Source organism: Phaethon aethereus (assembly GCF_964289735.1).
Source record: "Phaethon aethereus genome assembly, contig: HAP1_SCAFFOLD_573, whole genome shotgun sequence".
NCBI classification, from domain to species: domain Eukaryota; kingdom Metazoa; phylum Chordata; class Aves; order Phaethontiformes; family Phaethontidae; genus Phaethon; species Phaethon aethereus.
Window position 1 is genome coordinate 1 of NW_028114236.1, and position 22500 is coordinate 22500.

Genomic DNA, 22500 nt, shown 5'->3' on the forward strand with positions numbered 1-22500 from the left:
GGGATGGGGGTGGGATGGGAATGGGGTGGGGTGGGATGGGTTGGGATGGCGGTGGGATGGGAATGGGGTTGGGATGGGGATGGGATGGGGGTGGGAATGGGGTTGGGATGGGGATGGGATGGGAGTGGGAATGGGGTTGGGATGGGGGTGGGATGGGGTTGGGATGGGGATGGGATGGGGATGGGATGGGGATAGGATGGGAATGGGGTTGGGATGGGGTTGGGATGGGGTTGGGATGGGGGTGGGATGGGGATGGGATGGGGATAGGATGGGAATGGGGTTGGGATGGGGATGGGATGGGCATGGGCATGGGGTGGGGTGGGGTGGGGTTGGGATGGGGTTGGGATGGGGGTGGGATGGGGATGGGATGGGGATGGGATGGGGATAGGATGGGAATGGGGTTGGGATGGGGATGGGGTGGGGGTGGGATGGGAAGGGGATGGGATGGCTTGGGATGGCGGTGGGATGGGGGTGGGATGGGAATGGGGTGGGGTGGGATGGGGTGGGATGGCGGTGGGATGGGAGTGGGAATGGGGTTGGGATGGGGATAGGATGGGAATGGTGTCGGGATGGGGATAGGATGGGAATGGGGTTGGGATGGGGATGGGGTTGGGATGGGGATGAGGTGGGGTGGGGGTGGGATGGGTTGGGATGGCAGTGGGATGGGGATGGAGATGGGAATGGGTTTGGGATGGGATGGGTTGGGATGGCGGTGGGAATGGGGTTGGGAGGGGCATGGGGTGGGGTGGGGGTGGGGTGGGGGTGGGATGGGAATGGGGTTGGGATGGGGATGGGATGGGGGTGGGGTGGGAATGGGGCTGGGATGGGGATGGGATGGGAATGGAGATGGGAATGGGGTTGGGATGGGAATGGGGATGAGGATGGGTTGGGATGGGAATGGGGCTGGCATGGGGATGGGGGTGGGATGGGAATGGCGTTGGGATGGGATGGGAAGGGAGCGGAATGGGATTGGTATGGGGCTGGGATGGGAATGGGGATGGGGATGGAATGGGGCTGAGATGGGGATGGGGTTGGGATGCGATGGGAAGGGAGCGGAATGGGATTGGGATGGGGTTGGGATGGAAATGGGGTTGGGATGGGATTGGGATGGGACGGGGATGGGAATGGGGTTGGGATGGGATGGGAAGAGAGGGGAATGCAGTTGGGATGGCGTTGGGATGGGATGGGAATGGCGTTGGGATGGGATGGGAAGAGAGCGGCATGGAATTGGGATGGGGATGGGAATGGGATGGGGGTGGGATGGGGATGGGATGGGATTGGGATGAGAATGGGGTTGGGATGGAATGGGGATGGGCTGGGAAAGGGAATGGGATGGGATGGGATTTGGATGGGATGGGAATGGGACAGGGATGAGGGTGGGATTGGGATAGGAATAGGGTTGGGATGGGATGGGGTAGGGATGAGAATTGGAATAGGGATGGGGTGGGGATGGGAATAGGATTGGGATGGGGTTGGGATGGGATGGGGATGGGAATGGGATGGGGTGGGATTTGGATGGGATGGGAATGGGACAAGGATGGGGATGGATGGGAAAAGGGTTGGGATGGGGTGAGATGGGTTGGGAATTGGAATAGGGATGGGCTTGGAATGGGGATGGGATTTGTATGGGATGAGAATGGGACAGCGATGGGGTGGGATGGGATGGGAATTGGAATTGGGGCAGGGATGGGAATGGGTTTGGGATTGCGATTGGGATGGGGATGGGTTTAGGATGGGATGGGAGTGGAGTTGTGATGGGACAGGGCATGGAATGGGTATGGGATGAGGCAGGGATGGGAATGGGAATTGGAATAGGGATGGGGATGGGATGGGATAGGATGGACTGGGATGGGGATGGGGTGGGGATGGGGATGGGTTGGGATGGGATGGGGTAGGATGGACTGGGACGGGATGGGATGGGGATGGGGTGGGAATGGGGTGGGGCGGGGCCGGGGCGGGGGACAGGGCGGGTCGCTCTCCCCCCCCCAGGTTATCATCGGAAGCATCTTCGAGGTGATCTGGGCTGTTGTGAAGCCGGGAACATCCTTCGGGATCAGCGTGCTCCGAGCTCTCAGGTTACTGCGCATTTTCAAAGTCACAAAGTAAGTGCTGGGGGGTCGGGCGCCGCGGCTCTGTCCGTCCGTCCGTCCGCCCGTCGGTCCGTCCGTCCGCCCGCGGCTGTGGGTCTGCGAGCACCGGGGCGGCGCGAGCGTGAGCGGGCGTGTGGCTGCGCGGAGCCACCGGGGGGTACCCGAGCTGTCACCCCTCGTCCCCGTGTCCCCACGTGTCCCCGTGTCCCTTCACGCCCCGCCGTGTCCCCGGTCCCCCCGCGGCCCCATGTCCCCCCGTGTCCCCGGTCCCGCCGCGGCCCCACAGCCTGGCTCTGCCCTGGCAGGTACTGGGCTTCCCTGAGGAACCTGGTGGTCTCCCTCCTGAACTCCATGAAGTCTATCATCAGCCTCCTCTTCCTCCTCTTCCTCTTCATCGTCGTCTTTGCCCTTTTGGGGATGCAGCTCTTTGGGGGACAGTGAGTACCTGAGCAGGGGACGAGGCCCCCCGGGACGGCCCTGGCCCCCCAGCCTGGGGGTGTCCCTGCGCCCGAGGGTCCCTGCTGGGGGGCACCCGGCGGGAGCGGGGCTCCCACCGCTGCCCCCCACCCCCCAGGTTCAATTTTGACGACGGGACCCCTCCCACCAACTTCGACACTTTCCCAGCAGCAATAATGACGGTGTTTCAGGTAGGGGGACCCCCCCCACCGTCCTTGGGGCTCCTGAGGATTTGGGGTGCCGGGGAGGGTCCCCGCTGCCCCCCCCGGCTCCTTCCTCCCCCCCCCCAGATCCTGACGGGCGAAGACTGGAACGCGGTGATGTACGATGGGATCAAATCTCAGGGCGGCGTCAAGGGGGGGATGGTTTTCTCCGTCTACTTCATCGTCCTCACCCTCTTCGGCAATTGTATCCTCGGGGTGTCGGGGGGGTCCCGGGAGGGGCTGGGCCGGGTGGGGATGCGCTGGGACCCGCTTCGCCTTGACGGGGACGCCCAGACACCCTCCTCAACGTCTTCTTGGCCATCGCGGTGGACAACCTCGCCAACGCGCAGGAGCTCACCAAGGCGAGGACGGGCGCCGGGGATGTGGCGGGAAGGGGCGGGGGGCCGCCCCCGCCCGTCGCCCGTGGCCTCGGGGCTGGGCTGGACACGGCGCGGGGCTTTGCAGGACGAGCAGGAGGAGGAAGAAGCTGCCAACCAGAAGCTGGCGCTGCAGAAGGCGAAGGAGGTGGCCGAAGTGAGCCCGCTGTCCGCCGCCAACATGTCCGTCACCGTGTAAGTGCGTCGTGTGCCCGGCGCCGTCCCCGGCGCCATCCGCGGCTCCATCCCCGGCTCTGTGCTTGGCTCCATCCCAGCTCCATCCTCGATGCCATCCTGGCTCCATCTCGGCTCCAACACGGCTCCATCCTCGACTCCATCCCCAGCTCCATCTCGGGTCCATCCTTGGCTCCATCCCAGCTCCATCCTCGACTCCACCTCAGCTCCATCCCAACCCCATCCTGGCTCTGTCCCAGCTCCGTCCTGGCTCCATCCCCAGCTCCACCTCAGCTCCATCCCAGCTCCATCCATGGTTCCATCCCCAGCTCCGTCTTGGCTCCATCCTCGACTCCATCTTGGCTCCATCCTCAGCTCCACCCCAGCTCCATCTTGGCTCCATCTTGGCTCCATCCTTGGCTCCGTCCCGGCTCCACTCCGGCTCCACCCTAGACTCCATCCCAGCTCCATCCCCAGCTCCATCCCATCTCCATACTGGCTCCATCCTTGACTCCATCCTTGACTCCATCCCGACTCCGTCCTGGCTCCATCCTCGACTCCATCTTGGCTCCACCCCAGCTCCATCCCGGCTCCATCTCGGCTCCATCCTGGCTCCACTCTGACTCCATCCCTAGCTCCATCCCGGCTCCATCCCAGCTCCATCCCGGCTCCATCCCAGCTCCATCCTCAGCTCCATCCTCGGCTCCATCCCAGCTCCATCCCTGGCTCCATCCTCGACTCCACCATGGCTCCATCCTCGACTCCATCCTCAGCTCCATCTTGGGTCCATCCGTGGCTCCATCCCAACTCCATCTGGGCTCCATCTCAGCTCCACCCCAGCTCCATCCTGGCTCCGTCCCGGCTCCGTCCCGGCTCCATCCTCAGCTCCATCCCAGCTCCATCCTCGACTTCATCCCAGCTCCATCCCAGCTCCATCCATGGCCCCATCCCCGGCTCCGTCCTGGCTCCATCCTTGACTCCACCGCAGCTCCATCCTCAGCTCCGTCCCGGCTCCGTCCTGGCTCCATCCTTGACTCCACCCCAGCTCCATCCTCACCTCCATCCCGGCTCCATCCCGGCTCCATCTTGGCTCTATCTTGGCTCCGTCCCGGCTCCATCCTCGACTCCATCCCGGCTCCATCCCAGCTCCATCTTGGCTCTATCTCGGCTCCGTCCCAGCTCCATCCTCGGCTCCATCCCAGCTCCATCCTCGACTCCATCCCAGCTCAATCCTCGACTCCATCCCAGCTCCATCCTCGACTCCATCCCAGCTCCGTCCCACCTCCGTCCCACCTCCGTCCCGGCTCCCTCCCGTCCCCGGCGCGCCTCCGGCTCTCCCGACGCGGGCTGCGGCTCCCCGCTGCAGGAAGGAGCAGCAGAAGAACCAGAAGCCCTCCAAGTCGGTGTGGGAGCAGCGGACGAGCGAGCTGCGGAAGCAGAACCTGCTGGCCAGCCGCGAGGCTCTCTACAGCGAGCTGGACCCCGCGGAGCGCTGGAAGGTGCCCTACGCCCGCCACCTGCGCCCCGACGCCAAGACCCACCTGGACCGGCCGCTGGTGGTGGACCCCCAGGAGAACCGCAACAACAACACCAACAAGACGCGCCCCGGCGAGCCGCCGCCGGAGCCCCGCTTCGGCCAGCCCCGCGCCGAGGAGCTCCGCCGGCAGCCGCGCTACCCCGACCCCGGCGGCCCCCGCCCCGCGGACCCCCCCGGCCCCGACGGCCGCCGGCCCTGCGGCAGCGGCCGCGAGCCCGAGCGGGAGCCCGGCCAGGAGCGTGCCTACACCGACGCCGAGCGCCTCAAAGCCCTCGAGCGCCGGCACCGGCCCGGCGGCGGCCGGGACGGCCGCTCTGGCTCGCCCCAGCCCGAGCGCGAGCACCGGCGGCACCGGGCGCACCGGCGGGCGGCTGAGGAGGGCGAGGAGGGCGGGCGGCCCGAGCGGCGGCCGCGGCACCGGGAGGGCGGCCGGGCGGCGCGGGGTGAGGGGGACGGGGAGCACGGGGACGGCGAACGGCGCCGGCGGCATCGGCACGCCGTGCCGGCTGCCTACGACGGCGAGGGCAAGCGGGACGACAAGGAGAGGCGTCACCGGCGCCGGAGGTGAGCGGGGCGGGGGCAGGACCCCCCCCTCCGGGGCCGGTGGGACCCCTCGGGACCGGGGAGCCCCTCCGGCGCCCAAGGGGACCCGAATCCCTTCCGGCATTCCCGGATCAGCGCCCACGCCGGGAGCTGTGCCGGGGGGTCCCCTCTGAGCCCCCTCCCCTCCGCCTCCTCCCCCCCCCCCAGGGAGAACCAGGCCCCCGGGGCGCCGGCGGGCCCCACGCTCTCCACCACCCGCCCCATCCAGCAGGACGTGGGGCGCCGGGAGCCCCCCGTGGCGGAGGACATCGACAACATGAAGAACAACAAGCTGGCCACCGCCGAGCCCCCCGCGCCCCCCGCCCCGGGCAACCACGCCGCCTGCCCCGCCGGGGCCCCCCTGCGCCGGCCCCCCGCCGCCCCCACCCCTCCTCCCGAAAACAGCCGGGTGGTCACCAACCCCGGCGCCCACCACAACCCCGCCAAGGCGGGGGGGAAGCCGGAGCACACGACCGTAGACATCCCCCCCCCCCTCCTGCCGCCCCCCACCGGCGCCCTGGTCCAAGGTAGGGCACCCCCCCGGAGGGGGGCGGGTAGGGGGTCTGGGCTGGGGGGCTCGAGGGGGCCGGGGGCCGGTGACGCCGCCGCTCCCGCAGTGAACAGGAACGCCAACCCCGAGCCGCTGCCGCGCAAGGAGGAGGAGGAGGAGAAGAAGGAGGAAGGCGAGGGGCAGGAGGAGAACGGCCCCAAGCCCATGGTGCCCTACAGCTCCATGTTCATCCTCTCCACCACCAACCCGTGAGCGCGGGGGGGGGCCGGGGGGGCGCGGGGGTGTACCCGGCTAGGTTGGGGACCCCTCCCCACGCCGGACGCTGCCCCCCTCGCCCCCCCCCCCCAGGTTCCGCCGGCTGTGCCATTACATCGTCAACCTGCGCTACTTCGAGATGTGCATCCTGCTGGTCATCGCCATGAGCAGCATCGCGCTGGCCGCCGAGGACCCCGTGCAGCCCAACGCCCCCCGCAACAACGTGAGCCCCCTCCCCAAACCCCCCCAGCCGGGACAACGGGCCCCCCCCGTTGACACACACCCCCCCCCCCCCCCCCCCAAACCGGCGGCGGTACCCAAACGGGGTCCCCCTCGTCCTGCCCCCAGGAGCGATGCGGGGTGGGGTGGGGGGAGTCCTGGGGTTGGGGGGGGGTCCCCACAGCCCCGGGGTCCCAAGGGAGCCCCGGGCGTCTCCCCCACCCCACCTCCTCCCCGCCGCCCCCCCCCCCCCCCAGGTCTTGCGCTACTTCGACTACGTCTTCACGGGCGTCTTCACCTTCGAGATGGTGATCAAGGTGAGCGGGGGGGGGTCCGCGGGGCGGGGGTGTCCCCCCCCGGCACCCCCTCACCTCCCCCCCCCCCTTGCCCCCCCGCAGATGGTGGATTTGGGGCTGGTGCTTCACCAAGGTGCCTATTTCCGGGACCTGTGGAACATTCTGGACTTCATCGTGGTCAGCGGCGCGCTGGTGGCCTTCGCCTTCACGTGAGTCGCCCCTGGGCGACACGGGGGGCTCCCGGCGCGGGGCGGGGGATGTCCCGGGGAGGGGTGGGCACGCCCGAGTCCCATCCGTGTGTCCCCCCCCCGCCTTGCCGTGCCGCTTGCCGTGCGTCCCCGGCCGCTCGCCGCCGCGCCGTGTCGTCCTGTCGCCGTCCCGGCGTCCCCCCCGCCCCCGTGTCCCCGGGCAGGATCGGGCCCCGGTGCCCGCGGGGTGGAGTGGCCGCCCCGGCGCCGAAACCCCGGAGCGGAGCTGGAGTAAACCCTGAGTAAAGGTGAGGGGCCTTTGCGTCCCGAGCGGAGAGATGAGTAGCCCCTTAGGAAGGGATGAGGAACCTTCTAGAAACGGATGAGCAGCCCCCGAGGTCTGGGGGATTGACTGAGCGTGCCCTGAGTAAAGGGTGAGCATCCCTCGAGGAAAGCGTGAGCACCCACCAGAGTCAGTAATCAGCCTTGAAGTAAGGGGTGAGCACACCCCGAGTAACTGAGTGTCCTTAAAGTAAGGGGTGAGCATCCCCCGAGTAACTGAGTGTCCTTAAAGTAAGGGGTGAGCATCCCCCGAGTAACTGAGTGTCCTTAAAGTAAGGGGTGAGCATCCCCCGAGTAACTGAGTGTCCTTAAAGTAAGGAGTGAGCATCCCCCGAGTAACTGAGTGTCCTTAAAGTAAGGGGTGAGCATCCCCCGAGTAACTGAGAACCCCCAAGTAAAGGGTGAGCGCCTTCTGAGTAACTGAGTGTCCTTATAGTAAGGGGCGAGTACCCCCTGAGTAACTGAGCGTCCTTAAAGTAAGGGATGAGCACCCCCCGCGTAACTCAGTGTCCTTATAGTAAGGGGTGAGCATCCCCTGAGTAACTGAGAACCCCCAAGTAAGGGGTGAGCACCCCCTGTGTAACTGAGTGTCCTTATTAGTAAGGGGTGAGCACCCTCTGAGTAAAGGATGAGCATCCCCCGAACAAAGAGTGAGCACCCCCTGAGTAACTGAGTGTCCTTAAAGTAAGGAGTGAGCACCCCCCGAGTAACTGAGAACCCCCAAGTAAAGGGTGAGCACCCCGTGAGTAACTGAGCATCCTTAAAGTAAGGAGTGAGCTCCCCTGAGTAACTGAGTGTCCTTAAAGTAAGGGGTGAGCATCCCCCGAGTAACTGAGAACACCCAAGTAAGGGGTGAGCACTCCCCGAGTAACTGAGCGTCCTTAAAGTAAGGGGTGAGCACCCCCCACGTAACTCAGTGTCCTTATAGTAAGGAGTGAGCATCCCCTGAGTAATTGAGCACTCCCCCAAGTAAAGGATGAGTGTCCCCCAAACAAAGCGTGAGCACCCCCCAAGTAACTGAGAACCCCCAAGTAAAGGGTGAGCACCCCCCGAGTAACTGAGCATCCTTAAAGTAAGGAGTGAGCATCCCCTGAGTAACTGAGTGTCCTTAAAGTAAGGGGTGAGCACTCCCCGAGTAACTGAGTGTCCTTATAATAAGGGGCGAGCACCCCCTGAGTAACTGAGTGTCCTTATAGTAAGGGGCGAGCACCCCCCGTGTAACTCAGTGTCCTTAAAGTAAGGAGTGAGCATCCCCCGAGTAACTGAGAACCCCCAAGTAAGGGGCGAGCACCCCCCGAGTAACCGAGCGTCCCCTCCGAGTAAGGGCCAAGCAGCCCCGCCGCAGCCCCCGCGCACCCCCGGGGCGGCCGGGACCCCCGTGGCTCCCCGGGGCGTCCCGCCGGGACGCGGCCGGCGGGGCCGGGGGGCGCGGGGCGGGGGCCGCGCTCTCACCGTGCCTTGTCTCTCCGCTTCCTCCGCCGCCGGCCGCAGGAGCAGCTCACGGTAAAATCTTTCTGCCTTCGTCTCCCGCCCGTCTCCGTCCTCGTGCTCGTGGTCGCGCCTCGCTCCCCCCGCACCCCCCCCCGGCTTCCCCCCTCCCCAAAAAACAAGCAGCCTCGGGGACGGGACGGCGGGAACGCGCCGGGCTCTCCCTGGCGTGAGACGAGTGCGGTGGCGGGGGGGGGTCTCAGCCTCCAGACCCTCCCCAACCCGCTTCGGCCGGGGAGGGGATCGCCGCCGCCGGGGAGACGAGGGCACGGGACCGCCCGGGGTCCTGCCGGGGCGCCCCAAGCCGCCGCGCCGGGGACCCCGCGTCACCCCGTCGCGTGTCCCCCCCCGCAGCGGCAGCAGCAAGGGGAAGGACATCAACACCATCAAGTCCCTCCGCGTCCTCCGCGTCCTGCGGCCCCTGAAGACCATCAAGAGGCTGCCCAAGCTCAAGGTGGGCGAGGGGGCCGGTGGGGAGGGGGCTTCGGGGGCTGCCGGCCGGCGCTGACCCCCTCCCCGGTGCCTGTCCCCAAGGCCGTCTTCGACTGCGTGGTGAACTCCCTGAAGAACGTCCTCAACATCCTCATCGTCTACATGCTCTTCATGTTCATCTTCGCCGTGGTGGCCGTCCAGCTCTTCAAGGGCAAGTTCTTCTACTGCACCGACGAGTCCAAGGAGTTCGAGAAGGACTGCAGGTACGGCGCGGCCGGGCGGGGGTCCGCCGGCGCCCCCCACCCCGTCCCACCGCCCCCTCCCCTCCCAGGGGGGAATACCTGGTCTACGAGAAGGACAACGAGGTGAAGGCGCAGAAGCGGGAGTGGAAGAAGTACGAGTTCCACTACGACAACGTCCTCTGGGCGCTGCTCACCCTCTTCACCGTCTCCACCGGCGAGGGATGGCCGCAGTAAGGGCGCGGGGACGGGGCGAGGGGCGCGGGGGCTTGGGGACAGCGGGACCCCCGCCCCGTCCCTGCCTTCGTCCCGCCGCAGGGTCCTCAAGCACTCGGTGGATGCCACCTACGAGAACCAGGGTCCGAGCCCCGGCTACCGCATGGAGATGTCCATCTTCTACGTGGTCTACTTCGTGGTCTTCCCCTTCTTCTTCGTCAACATCTTCGTGGCCTTGATCATCATCACCTTCCAGGAGCAGGGGGACAAGATGATGGAGGAGTACAGCCTGGAGAAGAACGAGGTGCCACCTCCGGGACCCCCTCGCCGGCCCCCGATGCCTTTTGGAGACCCCCCCCCGCCCAGGCCGGGCGTCGGTGACACCCACCCTGTGTGTCCCCCCCCCGTCCCGCAGAGAGCCTGCATCGACTTCGCCATCAGCGCCAAGCCCCTGACGCGGCACATGCCACAGAACCGGCAGAGCTTCCAGTACCGCATGTGGCAGTTCGTGGTGTCGCCGCCCTTCGAGTACACCATCATGGCCATGATCGCCCTCAACACCATCGTCCTCATGATGAAGGTCAGCGGCGAGGGGACGGGGGTCCCGGGGAAGCCCCTCCGGGTCCGTTCCCGTCCCCCCCTCGACTTGGGGGACCCGCGTGCGTGGTCCTGCCCGCCGGGGTTTGTCCGTCTCCCCTGGGACTTTTCCCCGGCCCCCCGGATCCATCCCGTCCCCACCGGGACCTACCCCGGTTCCCCCCAGACCCACCCACGTGGTGGGTCCATCCTACCCCCCGGGATGCAGCCCTGTCCCCCCCCGCCCCGTCCCCATCCTCTGCGCTGTCCCCCCCAGTTCTACGACGCCTCGGACGCCTACGAGAACGTGCTGAAGATGTTCAACAACGTCTTCACCTCCCTCTTCTCCCTCGAGTGTCTCCTGAAGATCATGGCCTTCGGCGTGCTGGTACGTGCTGCCGCGCGCCGGGGACGCTGGGGACCGCGGGGGCCCGGTGCCGCGGGTCCGGCCCCGGCGCACGCCGCACCGGCAGGATCCCGGGAGCCGGCGCGCGGGTAACCGCGGGATCGGGGAGCCGGCGCGCGGGTAACCGCGGGATCCGGGAGCCGGCGCGCGGGTAAGTGCGGGATCCGGGAGCCGGCGCGCGGGTAAGCGCGGGATATGGAGCCGGCACGCGGGTAACCGCGGGATCCGGGAGCCGGCGTGCGGGTAAGCGTGGGATACGGAGCCGGCGCACGGGTAACCACAAGATCCTGGGAGCCGGCGAGCAAGCAAGCACGGGATCCGGGAGAGCCGGCGCGTGGGTAAGCGCGGGTTCCGGGAGCCGGCACACGGGTAACCATGAGATCCTGGGAGCCGGCGCACGGGTAAGCGCGGGATCCGGGAGCCGGCGTGTGGGTAAGCATGGGATCCGGAGCCGGCGCGCGGGTAACCGTGGGATCTGGGAGCCGGCGCGCGGGTAACCGCGGGATCCGGGAGCCAGGACGCCGGCGGCGCCGCTGCCCCGCGTCCCTCGTCCCCTTCCCTTCGCAGAATTACTTCCGCGACGCCTGGAACGTCTTCGACTTTGTCACCGTCCTGGGGAGCATCACGGACATCCTGGTGACGGAGTTCGGGGTAGGTGGGCGCCGCCGCGGCCCCCGGGGCCGGGCCCCGCTCGCCCCCGCTCACCCCTCCTGTGTCCCCCCACCCAGAACAACTTCATCAACCTCAGCTTCCTGCGGCTCTTCCGCGCGGCGCGGCTCATCAAGCTGCTGCGCCAGGGCTACACCATCCGCATCCTGCTCTGGACCTTCGTCCAGTCCTTCAAGGTGCCGCCCGACGCCCCCCCAAACCCCGCCTGAGGCCCCCGCCGCCGCGCCCCGGGGGCCGGCAGCCCGACCTGCGTCGGGGGGCCGCGTCCGGCCCCGGCGTGGCGTGACCGGCTCTGCCCCCAGGCTCTGCCCTACGTCTGCCTGCTCATCGCCATGCTCTTCTTCATCTACGCCATCATCGGGATGCAGGTGAGAGCCCCCCGCCCCCCCGGCTCCCCCCAGCCCCTCGCCCTGGCTCCCCGCCCCCCCGAGCCATCACGGCCCCCCCCAGGTCTTCGGCAACATCGGCATCGAGGAGGAGGATGACGAGTCGGCCATCACCCAGCACAACAACTTCCGCACCTTCTTCCAGGCCCTCATGCTCCTCTTTCGGTGAGTCCCCCAGCACGCTCCCGGTGCCACGTGGGGTACCCAGCGCCGTGCCGGCATGTCCCCGGCACAGTCCTGGTGCCGCGTGGGGTACCCCAGCGCCGTGCCGGCATGTCCCTGGCTCAGTCCCGGTGCCACCTGTGGTACCCAGTGCCGTGCCGGCGTGTCCCCGGCGCAGTCCCGGTGCCGCGTGGGGTACCCCAGCGCCGTGCCGGCATGTCCCTGGCTCAGTCCCGGTGCCACCTGTGGTACCCAGTGCCGTGCTGGCGTGTCCCCGGCACAGTCCTGGTGCCACGTGGGGTACCCCGCACCGTGCCGGCGTGTCCCCAGCACAGTCCCGGTGCCGCGTGGGGCACCCAGCGCCATGCTGGCGTGTCCCCGGCACAGTCCCAGTGCCGCGTGGGGTACCCAGCGCCGTGCTGGCATGTCCCCGGCGCAGTCCCGGTGCCATCTGTGGTACCCAGCACCATGCTGGCGTGTCCCCGGCGCAGTCCCGGTGCCGCGTGGGGTACCCCAGCGCCGTGCCGGCATGTCCCTGGCTCAGTCCCGGTGCCACCTGTGGTACCCAGTGCCGTGCCGGCGTGTCCCCGGCGCAGTCCCGGTGCCGCGTGGGGTACCCCAGCGCCGTGCCGGCGTGTCCCTGGCTCAATCCCGGTGCCACCTGTGGTATCCAGCACCGTGCTGGCGTGTCCCCGGCACAGTCCTGGTGCCGCGTGGGGTACCCAGTGCCGTGCCGGCGTGTCCCCGGCGCAGTCCCGGTGCCGCGTGGGGTACCCCAGCGCCGTGCCGGCATGTCCCTGGCTCAGTCCCGGTGCCACCTGTGGTACCCAGTGCCGTGCTGGCGTGTCCCCGGCACAGTCCTGGTGCCACGTGGGGTACCCCGCACCGTGCCGGCGTGTCCCCAGCACAGTCCCGGTGCCGCGTGGGGCACCCAGCGCCATGCTGGCGTGTCCCCGGCACAGTCCTGGTGCCGCGTGGGGTACCCAGCACCATGCTGGCGTGTCCCCGGCGCAGTCCCGGTGCCGCGTGGGGTACCCCAGCGCCGTGCCGGCATGTCCCTGGCTCAGTCCCGGTGCCACCTGTGGTACCCAGTGCCGTGCCGGCGTGTCCCTGGCTCAATCCCGGTGCCACCTGTGGTATCCAGCACCATGCTGGCGTGTCCCCGGCACAGTCCTGGTGCCACGTGGGGTACCCCGCACCGTGCCGGCGTGTCCCCGGCGCAGTCCCGGTGCCGCGTGGGGTACCCAGCGCTGTGCTGGCGTGTCCCCGGCACAGTCCTGGTGCCGCGTGGGGTACCCCGCACCGTGCCGGCGTGTCCCCGGCGCAGTCCCGGTGCTGCGTGGGGTACCCAGCGCCATGCCGGCATGTCCCTGGCTCAGTCCCGGTGCCACCTGTGGTACCCAGTGCCGTGCTGGCGTGTCCCCGGCGCAGTCCCGGTGCCGCGTGGGGTACCCAGTGCCGTGCCGGCGTGTCCCTGGTTCAGTCCCGGTGCCATCTGTGGTACCCAGCGCCGTGCCGGCGTGTCCCCAGCACAGTCCCGGTGCCGCGTGGGGTACCCAGCGCCGTGCCGGCGTGTCCCCGGCACAGTCCCGGTGCCGCGTGGGGTACTGAGCGCCGTGCTGGCGTGTCCCCCTGCCCGGCCGCCGTCACCCAGCGGTGTCCCCGCTCGCCGCAGGAGCGCCACGGGGGAGGCCTGGCACGAGATCATGCTGTCCTGCCTCAGCGGGAAGCCCTGCGACCAGAACTCGGGCATCAAGGAGGACGAGTGCGGCAACGAGTTCGCCTACTTCTACTTCGTCTCCTTCATCTTCCTCTGCTCCTTCCTGGTGAGCCCCGGCGGGCGCCGGGAGGGACGCCGGCCCACCCCCCCCGCCCCCAACGCCCCCCTCCCGCCCCCCCCAGATGCTGAACCTCTTCGTCGCCGTCATCATGGACAACTTCGAGTACCTGACGCGCGACTCCTCCATCCTGGGCCCCCACCACCTGGACGAGTACGTGCGCGTCTGGGCCGAGTACGACCCCGCTGCCTGGTAAGGACCCCCCGGGGCGCAGGGGGACGGACGGACGGACGGCGTGGGGGGGGCACCCCGGGTGCCGGGGTCCCCTCCGGGCGCCGGGGCGCAGCGGCTCGCGGGGGCTTGGTTGGCCGGAGCGTCCCCGCCACCGAGCGGGGTCCGGGGTTGGGGGGGGGCGGGGCGCGGCGGGTGCCCCAGACCCCCCCCCCCGGGGTCCTCTGGGGCCGGTGGCCCTGGTGTTGCCCCCGGGGAGGTGTCCCCCAGGGGCTGTCCCCCCCCCTCCGAGGGGGTGTTGCCCAGGTTCGCCGTCCCCACGCAGCCGTGGGGGGGCCCGGCCCCCCTGGCGCGGCGCGGCGCCCGTTAACCTGTCCTCTCTCGATTGTAGGTGCTCAGCCGCCGGATTCCTCCCTCTCGCCCCCTCCCCGGCCCCCAGCCCCCAGCCCCGCGCAAAGGGGCCTCGGCCGGACCCCGGGGGTCCCCAGGGGTGACCTGCCGGCTGCTGGAGGGTCCCCGCCACGTCCCGGGTCGGGGGGGGGGGGGTGTCTCTGCCGTGTCCCAGGGTCTCGTGCGATGCCCTGGGGGCTCCCTGGCCGCTCCCGGGACGTCCTGTGACGCTCCGCCAGGTCCCCAGCTCCCGCTACTGGTCCGTACTGGGATCAACGGGGCCGCAACCGGGGCCAAACCCCACCGCCCCGCTCCCCATCGCACACCCAGCTCCGCACGGGCAGCGGGGCTCCCGTCCCCCCTCGCCGCCCCAGGGTCCGCCCGGCCGGCTTTCCCCGACCCCTCGGCGCGTCCGCGGTCCCGCGCGTCTCCGGCGTCCGCACTAACCCCCCTGTATTCTTCTTGCAGTGGCCGCATTCATTATAAGGATATGTACAGTTTATTACGCGTAATATCTCCCCCATTGGGCTTAGGCAAGAAATGCCCTCATAGGGTTGCTTGCAAGGTTTGATTTACACTAAAAACCTGCCGAGCATCAGCGGAATGAATGTTGCTTACGGTTTCTCGGAGATATATATATGATATATATATATATATATATACACAGACACGTCCCGCACCCCCCGGCGCCGGCCCCAGCCCCCGGCGCGCCGCATGGAGACCCCCCCGTCCCTGCCCGGCTCCGCTTGCCGCGCCCCACGGCCACCGGCCGGCGTGGCCGGACCCCCCCGGCGCCGCGGGGCTGCATGGGCACCGGCCATCGCCTTCCTCCCTTCCTCCTCCACCTCCTCCGCGGGGCTGCGGCCGGCCGGGTTTAAACCTCTTTTTTTTTGTTCTTGTTGTTTTTCCTTATTTTTATTTTTTTTTTCATTTTTTTTTTTTCTCCGCGTCTCTGTCTCTCTCGCCTCTTTTTTTGTCCTTTTTCTGTCCGATGTCTATTCCTTCTTGTTCTCTCCGCTCCCAGGGGCCGGCTGACTTTCATGGACATGTATGAAATGCTGAGACATATGTCCCCACCCCTGGGTTTAGGCAAGAAATGCCCACCCCGTGTTGCTTATAAGGTAGAATAACTCTTCCCACCAGAGCGAAGCCCCCCAAAGCCGTGCCGGTTCCCAGCGGCGGCACCGACTCAGCCCGGCCGACGCTTCTCGGCCTCTTTTTTTTCTTTGTTTTGGGGATTTTTCGGCTTTTTGTTGGTTTTTTTGGTTTTTTTTTTTTTTCTTTTCTTGTTGTTGTTGTTTTTCTCCTCCTGCGGCAAAGCCCCGACCGGCGCGGCGGCCGCCGGCCCCGCTGAGCTTCCGCGCGTCCCCCAGGACGGGCTGGGTAAGATCCGCCGCCCGAGGAGCGTGTGCCCCCCGCCACCTCCCTGCCTGCCACGGGCTGGAGGCTCGGGGCCGGACCCCCCAGCAGCCACGATTTGGGGTCCCCCATGGCAGAGCCCCTATCTGGGGACCCCCCTGGGGCTCAGCCAGCCCCCCCCAGCACCCCCGATTTGGGGTCCCTCAGGGGCTCAGCCAGCCCCCCCAGCACCTCCGATTTGGGGTCCCCCATGGCAGAGCCCCTATCTGGGGCCCCCCCTGGGGCTCAGCCAGCCCCCCCAGCGCCCCCGATTTGGGGTCCCTCAGGGGCTCAGCCAGCCCCCCCAGCACCCCCGATTTGGGGTCCCCCATGGCAGAGCCCCTATCTGGGGACCCCCCTGGGGCTCAGCCAGCCCCCCCAGCACCCCCGATTTGGGGTCCCCCATGGCAGAGCCCCTATCTGGGGACCCCCCTGGGGCTCAGCCAGCCCCCCCAGCACCCCCAATTTGGGGACCCCCCTGGGGCTCAGCCAGCCCCCCCAGCAGCCCTGATTTGGGGTCCCTCATGGTGGAGCCCCTATCTGGGGACCCCCCTGGGGCTCAGCCAGCCCCCCCCAGCAGCCCCAATTTGGGGTCCCCCAGGGGCTCAGCCAGCCTCCCTAGGAACCCTGACTTGGGGACCCCCCAGGGGCTCGGCCAGCCCCCCCAGCAGCCCCGATTTGAGGTTCCCCATGGTGGAGCCCCGATTTGGGGACCCCCCGGGGCTCAGTCAGCCCCCCCCCCCAGACCCCAATTTGGGGACCCTCCTGGGGCTCAGCCAGCCCCGCTAGGAACCCTGATTTGGGGTCCTCCATGGGGCTCAGCCAGCCCCCCCAGGAGCCACTATTTGGGGACCCCCATGGGGCTTCGCCAGCCTCCCCCGGAGCCCCTATTTGGGGACCCCCGGGGGGCTTGGCCTGCCCCCCCCCGTTTTTGGGGCTCGAGGCCGCCTCGCCCAGAACAGCCCATTTTTAGGGACACCCATGGGGCTCACCCAAGGAGCCCCTGCTCGGGCCCCCCCCGGGGGTCCCCCTCACACCCCCCTCCCCTGTCCCCCGACCCCTTCAGCCTCTCCCCCCCCCCTCACCTGCCCCCGCTGCCCCCTCCCCAGCACTGAGTCCCCCCGGCCCCCCGGCTGCTGCACGGCCCGCGCCCCCCCCCGCCCGCGGGGGCTACGGGTGCTCGGGAGCTGCATCGTGGGGCGCGGGGGGACGCGGCACGGGGGGGGGGGCGTGGGGAGGGGGCGTGGGGACCCCGCATCTCCGTGCCTCCCATCAGCATGGCTTGCTCCCTGCCCTGTGGCTCTGCACCCCCAAATCCCCCCCCCCTCCCCACCCCGGGACTGCATGGGGCGGGGGGTCCCTGCCCTTTTCGGGGGGGGGGGACACACGACCTTCCGCCACCCGCTTGGCACTGGGAGCTGGGGAGGGCGCGGGGCACCATGGGGCTGAGGCCTGGCAAACTCATTGCTTCTCCCGCCACCCCCCAGCCCAGGCACGTCTCCCTGGACCCCCCCCCCGCACCCCGAGGATGCCGGTTTGCACCCAGAGAAGCCCTTGCCCACCCCCCCCTACCCCACCGCCCCCCCCCCCCCCGGAGCGGAGCCAGGAACGAGTTGGCCCCCTCCCTGCTGCACGCGCCGCATGCGCCGGACGCCGGGGTCCCGCTTGGCCGCGCCGCGCCCCCCCACCCCGGGGGCGTCTCGTGGGGGTCCGGGGGTCACGGCCCGGGGAGAAGGCGGTGGGCCGTGGGGCTCGGGGAGGCCGGCGGGGGACGCGTGCCTCAGTTTCCCCAGCGGCTGCGTGGCGGCCCCCGCCTTCTCGCCGGGCCCCCCCGGGGCGCGGGGTTGAGGGGGGCCGCGGCTGACGCCCCCCCCCCCGCTCCCCTCGGCCCCCGCAGCGGCTGCTCCGCATGGACCTGCCGGTGGCCGACGACAACACGGTGCACTTCAACTCGACCTTGATGGCCCTGATCCGCACGGCGCTCGACATCAAGATCGCCAAAGGCAAGTGGGGGGGGGGGAGCGGGGTCTCCGGGGGTCCCAGGGGCCCGGCGATTTGGGGATGTGGCCCAAGACTCCCGGGGAGGGGGACGACAGGGACGCTGGGGGCACGGGGACAGGGGTGCCTTGGGTGGCGAGGACAGGGAGGGGGTCCCTGCGGGGGGGGGGGACACACACAGGAGAACTGGGAGCGCAGGGGTGGAGGTCGCTGGGGGGCGGGGGGACGTCAGGGGACAGGGCAGCAGCAGGGCAGAAGTGTCCCCGGGGGGGCGGGGGGTCCCCGGGGGGGCCGGGGAGGTCCCCGGGGGTAGGTGAGGGCAGGGGTGGTGGGGGTCCCTGGGGGGTAGGTGAGGGCAGGGGGTGGCGGGGGGGTCCCCAGGGGGGCCAGGGAGGTCCCCGAGGTGTAGGTGAGGGCAGGGGGTGGCGGGGGTCCCCGGGGGGGGCGGGGAGGTCCCCGGGGTGTAGGTGAGGGCAGGGGTGGTGGGGGTCCCCGGGGGGGGCGGGGAGGTCCCCGGGGGTAGGTGAGGGCAGGAGTGGCGGGGGTCCCCGGGGGGGGCGGGGAGGTCCCCGGGGTGTAGGTGAGGGCAGGGGTGGTGGGGGTCCCCGGGGGGGGCGGGGAGGTCCCCGGGGGTAGGTGAGGGCAGGAGTGGCGGGGGTCCCCGGGGGGGGCGGGGAGGTCCCCGGGGTGTAGGTGAGGGCAGGGGTGGTGGGGGTCCCCGGGGGGGCCGGGGAGGTCCCCGGGGTGTAGGTGAGGGCAGGGGTGGTGGGGGTCCCTGAGGGGTAGGTGAGGGCAGGGGGTGGCGGGGGGGTCCCCAGGGGGGCCAGGGAGGTCCCCGGGGTGTAGGTGAGGGCAGGGGGTGGCGGGGGTCCCCGGGGGGGGCGGGGAGGTCCCCGGGGGATAGGTGAGGGCAGGGGTGGTGGGGGTCCCTGGGGGGTAGGTGAGGGCAGGGGGTGGCAGGGGTCCCCGGGGGGCCGGGGAGGTCCCCGGGGGGTAGGTGAGGGCAGGGGGTGGCGGGGGTCCCCGGGGGCGCCGGGGAGGTCCCCGGGGGTAGGTGAGGGCAGGAGTGGCGGGGGTCCCCGGGGGGGGCGGGGAGGTCCCCGGGGTGTAGGTGAGGGCAGGGGTGGTGGGGGGTCCCGGGGGTGGCGGGGGTCCCGGGGGCTCAGCCCTCTCTCCGCAGGGGGAGCCGACAAGCAGCAGATGGACGCGGAGCTCCGTAAGGAGATGATCGCCATCTGGCCCAACCTCTCCCCCAAAAACCTGGACCTGCTCGTCACCCCCCACAAGTGTAAGGGTCCGGCCCCGGCCCCGGCCCCCTCCCCGGCGCCGGCCCCCCTCACGCTCTGCGCCCACAGCCACGGACCTGACGGTGGGGAAGATCTACGCCGCGATGATGATCATGGAGTACTACCGGCAGAGCAAAGCCAAGAAGCTGCAGGCCATGCGGGAGGAGCAGGTGGGGGTCCCCGGCCCCACCTCTGCCACCTCCGGTGTCCCCGTCCCCTCCCCACGTCCCCATCCCCTCCCCAAGCATCCCCCCAGTGTCCCTATTCCAGCCCCGGCCCCTCCTCTGCCACCTCCGGCGTCCCCATCCCTGTCCTGTGCGACTCTCAAGTCCCCCCGCGTCCCCGTCCCCTCCCCGCGTTGCCATCCCGTCCCCAAGTATCCCTCCGGCGTCCCCGTCCCCTCCCCATATCCCCATCGCATCCCCATGTCCCCATCCTGTCCCCATGTTCCCATCCCATCCCCGTGTCCCCATCTCATCCCCGTGTCCCCATCCCCTCCCCATGTCCCCATCCCCTCCCTGTGTCCCCATCATATCCCCATGTCCTCATCCCGTCCCCATGTCCCCATCCCATCCCCATGTCCCCATCCTGTCCCCGTGTCCCCATCCCATCCCCAAGTATCCCTCCGGTGTCCCCATCCCGTCCTCATGTCCCCATCCCCTCCCCACATCCCCATCCTGTCCCCGTGTCCCCATCCTGTCCCCAAGTATCCCTCCAGTGTCCCCATCGCATCCCCGTGTCCCCATCCCATCCCCGTGTCCCCATCCCCTCCCCTCCCCACATCCCCATCCTGTCCCCGTGTCCCCATCCTGTCCCCAAGTATCCCTCTGGTGTCCCCATCCCGTCCCCATGTCCCCATCCCATCCCTGTGTCCCCATCCCGTCCCCATGTCCCCATCCCATCCCCATGTCCCCATCCCCTCCCCTCCCCACATCCCCATCCTGTCCCCGTGTCCCCATCCTGTCCCCAAGTATCCCTCTGGTGTCCCCATCCCGTCCCCATGTCCCCATCCCATCCCCGTGTCCCCATCCCATCCCCATGTCCCCATCCCATCCCCGTGTCCCCATCCTGTCCCCACATCCCCACCCTGTCCCCAAGTATCCCTCCGGTGTCCCCATCCCCTCCCCATGTCCCCATCCCCTCCCCATGTCCCCATCGCATCCCCATGTCCCCATCCCGTCCCCATCCCCTCCCCTCCCCACATCCCCATCCCGTCCCCATGTCCCCACCCTGTCCCCAAGTATCCCTCCGGTGTCCCCATCCCCTCCGCATGTCCCCGTCCCCTCCCCGCGTCCCCGCGTCCCAGCCCCGTGTCCCCCCCCCCCCCCCCGGGCCGTGTCCCCGCCACGTCCCCCTCCGCTCTCGTGTCCCCGCAGAACCGGACGCCGCTGATGTTCCAGCGCATGGAGCCGCCGTCCCCCACGCAGGAGGGGACGCCGGGGCCGGACGCGGCGCCCACGGCCGAGCCGGGCGCGGGGCCGTAAGTGCCGCGGGCCCCATCCTGCCCCTGCCCGGCGCAGGGCAGCCGGGGGGGTGCTGAGCCGCCTCTGCCCCCCAGGGCCGCGCGCGACGGGGGCCTGAAGGAGAGTCAGTCCTGGGTCACCCAGCGCGCCCAGGAGATGTTCCAGAAAACGGGGACCTGGAGCCCCGAGCGGGGACACCCCGAGGACGCCCCCAACAGCCGCCCCAACTCCCAGGTGAGGGGCTGCGCCACCCTGGGGTGCCCCGACCCCCGGCCGGCCCCGCGTCCCCGCAGCCCCGTCTCCATCCGTCCTCCGTGTCCCCAGGGGTCCCCCGGTGCCTGCCCCCCACCCCCCCACCCCCAAATCCTGCCGTGCCCGGGGGGTGTCCCCGGCTTCGGTGCCCCCTGCCCGCCCCGTGCCTCAGTTTCCCCCGCCGACGCCCCCGTCCCCCGCAGCTGGTGGAGATGCGCGAGATGGCGAAGGACGGCTACTCCGACAGCGACTACCTGCCCACGGAGGGGCACGGCCGCGCCGCCTCCATGCCGCGGCTCCCCGCCGACAACCAGGTGAGGGGACCCCCCCCGGGGTGCCGCCGGGCACGGCCACAGCCCCCCGCCCGCGCCCGCCGAGGGGCACCGGGCACGGCCCTCCCTGTCCCCCCCGGGGCCGCCGGCGACGGGCCCCAGGCTCGGCAGCGCCAGCCCGTCGCCCCCCTGCAGCCCCCTCCCACGCCGCTGTGGCCACCGGTGCTTTAACGGGGGGCGGGGGGGACGGGGGGCGGCTTTCGGGGGGCCGAGGGCAGCGAGGTCCCGGTGGGGGGTGGCCCTGCCGGTGCACCCCGAACGGCTGCAGCCGCCGGGCTGGGGGCTTCGGCGGCGGCGGGCGGGGGGATAAGCGCGGCGGCGGCGGGCGGGGGGCTCGGGGGGAAGCCGGGGGAGAGGTGCCACGTCCCGCCCCCCCCCCCCCCGGTCCGAGCCGCGGCCGCGGGGCAGCTCGGTGGCCAAGGGTCCCCCGTGCGGGGACGCTCCCGCATCCGCTCCCGCGCGGAGTCGAGCGCGTCCCGGCGTGGGCGCCCACGCGTGCGTCCCCGGCGCCCCCGGGCTCACTGCGGTCTCTCCCCCCGGCGCTGCGGGCACCGCCTGGGCCGGCTCTGGCAGCGGAGGAAGGTCCGACCCCGCGGGAATCACCTCAGCGTAGGTACCGCCGGGCCCCGCCAGCGCCCCCCGCCCGCCTGCGCCCCCGGCCCCGGCCCCGGCCCCTGCAGCCGCCCCGCCAGCTCCGCCCGCCCGCTGCCTCCTTCCCTCCGTCCCTCCCTCCCTCCAGCCCTCCCTCCTTCCCTCCCTCCGTCCCTGCCTCCCTCCCTCCCTCCTTTTCCTCCCTGCCTCTCTCCCCTCCTTCTGTCCATCCCTTCATCCCTCTCTGCCTCCATCCTCCATCCCTCCCTCCCTCCTTCCTTCTCTCCATTCCTCCCTCCCTCCGTCCCTCTCTGCTCCCTCCTCCCTCCCTCAGTCCCTCCGTCCTTCCCTCCCTCCTTCCCTCCCTCAGTCCCTCCCTCCTTCCCTCCTTCCCTCCCTGACTCCCTCCCTCCCTGACTCCCTCCCTCCTTCCCTCCCTCCCTCTGTCCCTCCCTCCGTCCCTGCCTCCCTCCCTCCCTCCTTTCCTCCCTGCCTCTCTCCCTCCTTCTGTCCATCCCTTCATCCCTCCCTCCTTCCCTCCCTCCCTCCCTCCCTCAGTCCCTCCCTCCATCCCTCTCTGCCTCCTTCCCTCCCTCCCTCCTTTCCTCCCTGCCTCTCTCCCTCCTTCTGTCCATCCCTTCATCCCTCTCTGCCTCCATCCCTCCATCCCTCCCTCCCTCCTTCCTTCTCTCCATTCCTCCCTCCCTCCGTCCCTCTCTGCCTCCCTCCCTCCCTCAGTCCCTCCGTCCTTCCCTCCCTCCTTCCCTCCCTCAGTCCCTCCCTCCTTCCCTCCTTCCCTCCCTGACTCCCTCCCTCCTTCCCTCCCTCCCTCTGTCCCTCCCTCCCTCTGTCCCTCCCTCCGTCCCTCACTCCCTCCTTTCCTTGCTGCCTCCTCCCTCCTTCTGTCCATCCCTTCATCCCTCTCTGTCTCCTTCCCTCCATCCCTCCCTCCCTCCTTCTCTCCATCCCTCCCTCCC

The 22500-nt window shown here is 69.9% G+C and overlaps 1 protein-coding gene across 1 annotated transcript in view; it reads left to right on the top strand.

Annotated features, from left to right (window-relative positions):
- Positions 1 to 1896: 1896 nt before the first annotated feature.
- LOC309416165 (voltage-dependent P/Q-type calcium channel subunit alpha-1A-like) overlaps positions 1897 to 22500 on the top strand; it is a gene marked incomplete at both ends in the record, with an annotated part of 28408 nt that continues 7804 nt past the window's right edge. The window contains 32 exons of the mRNA XM_082015741.1: positions 1897 to 2102; positions 2396 to 2527; positions 2665 to 2737; positions 2837 to 2954; positions 3044 to 3111; positions 3215 to 3321; positions 4667 to 5401; positions 5588 to 5946; positions 6037 to 6178; positions 6279 to 6408; positions 6662 to 6721; positions 6803 to 6909; positions 9073 to 9172; positions 9253 to 9413; positions 9482 to 9622; positions 9708 to 9909; positions 10021 to 10185; positions 10459 to 10569; positions 11155 to 11238; positions 11316 to 11432; positions 11559 to 11624; positions 11707 to 11807; positions 13480 to 13630; positions 13707 to 13834; positions 15228 to 15324; positions 17499 to 17604; positions 18780 to 18887; positions 18955 to 19055; positions 20262 to 20365; positions 20444 to 20582; positions 20804 to 20914; positions 21506 to 21541. Coding sequence (XP_081871867.1) covers positions 1897 to 2102; positions 2396 to 2527; positions 2665 to 2737; positions 2837 to 2954; positions 3044 to 3111; positions 3215 to 3321; positions 4667 to 5401; positions 5588 to 5946; positions 6037 to 6178; positions 6279 to 6408; positions 6662 to 6721; positions 6803 to 6909; positions 9073 to 9172; positions 9253 to 9413; positions 9482 to 9622; positions 9708 to 9909; positions 10021 to 10185; positions 10459 to 10569; positions 11155 to 11238; positions 11316 to 11432; positions 11559 to 11624; positions 11707 to 11807; positions 13480 to 13630; positions 13707 to 13834; positions 15228 to 15324; positions 17499 to 17604; positions 18780 to 18887; positions 18955 to 19055; positions 20262 to 20365; positions 20444 to 20582; positions 20804 to 20914; positions 21506 to 21541 — 4566 coding nt within the window. The remainder of the gene's footprint in view (positions 2103 to 2395; positions 2528 to 2664; positions 2738 to 2836; positions 2955 to 3043; positions 3112 to 3214; positions 3322 to 4666; positions 5402 to 5587; positions 5947 to 6036; positions 6179 to 6278; positions 6409 to 6661; positions 6722 to 6802; positions 6910 to 9072; positions 9173 to 9252; positions 9414 to 9481; positions 9623 to 9707; positions 9910 to 10020; positions 10186 to 10458; positions 10570 to 11154; positions 11239 to 11315; positions 11433 to 11558; positions 11625 to 11706; positions 11808 to 13479; positions 13631 to 13706; positions 13835 to 15227; positions 15325 to 17498; positions 17605 to 18779; positions 18888 to 18954; positions 19056 to 20261; positions 20366 to 20443; positions 20583 to 20803; positions 20915 to 21505; positions 21542 to 22500) is intronic.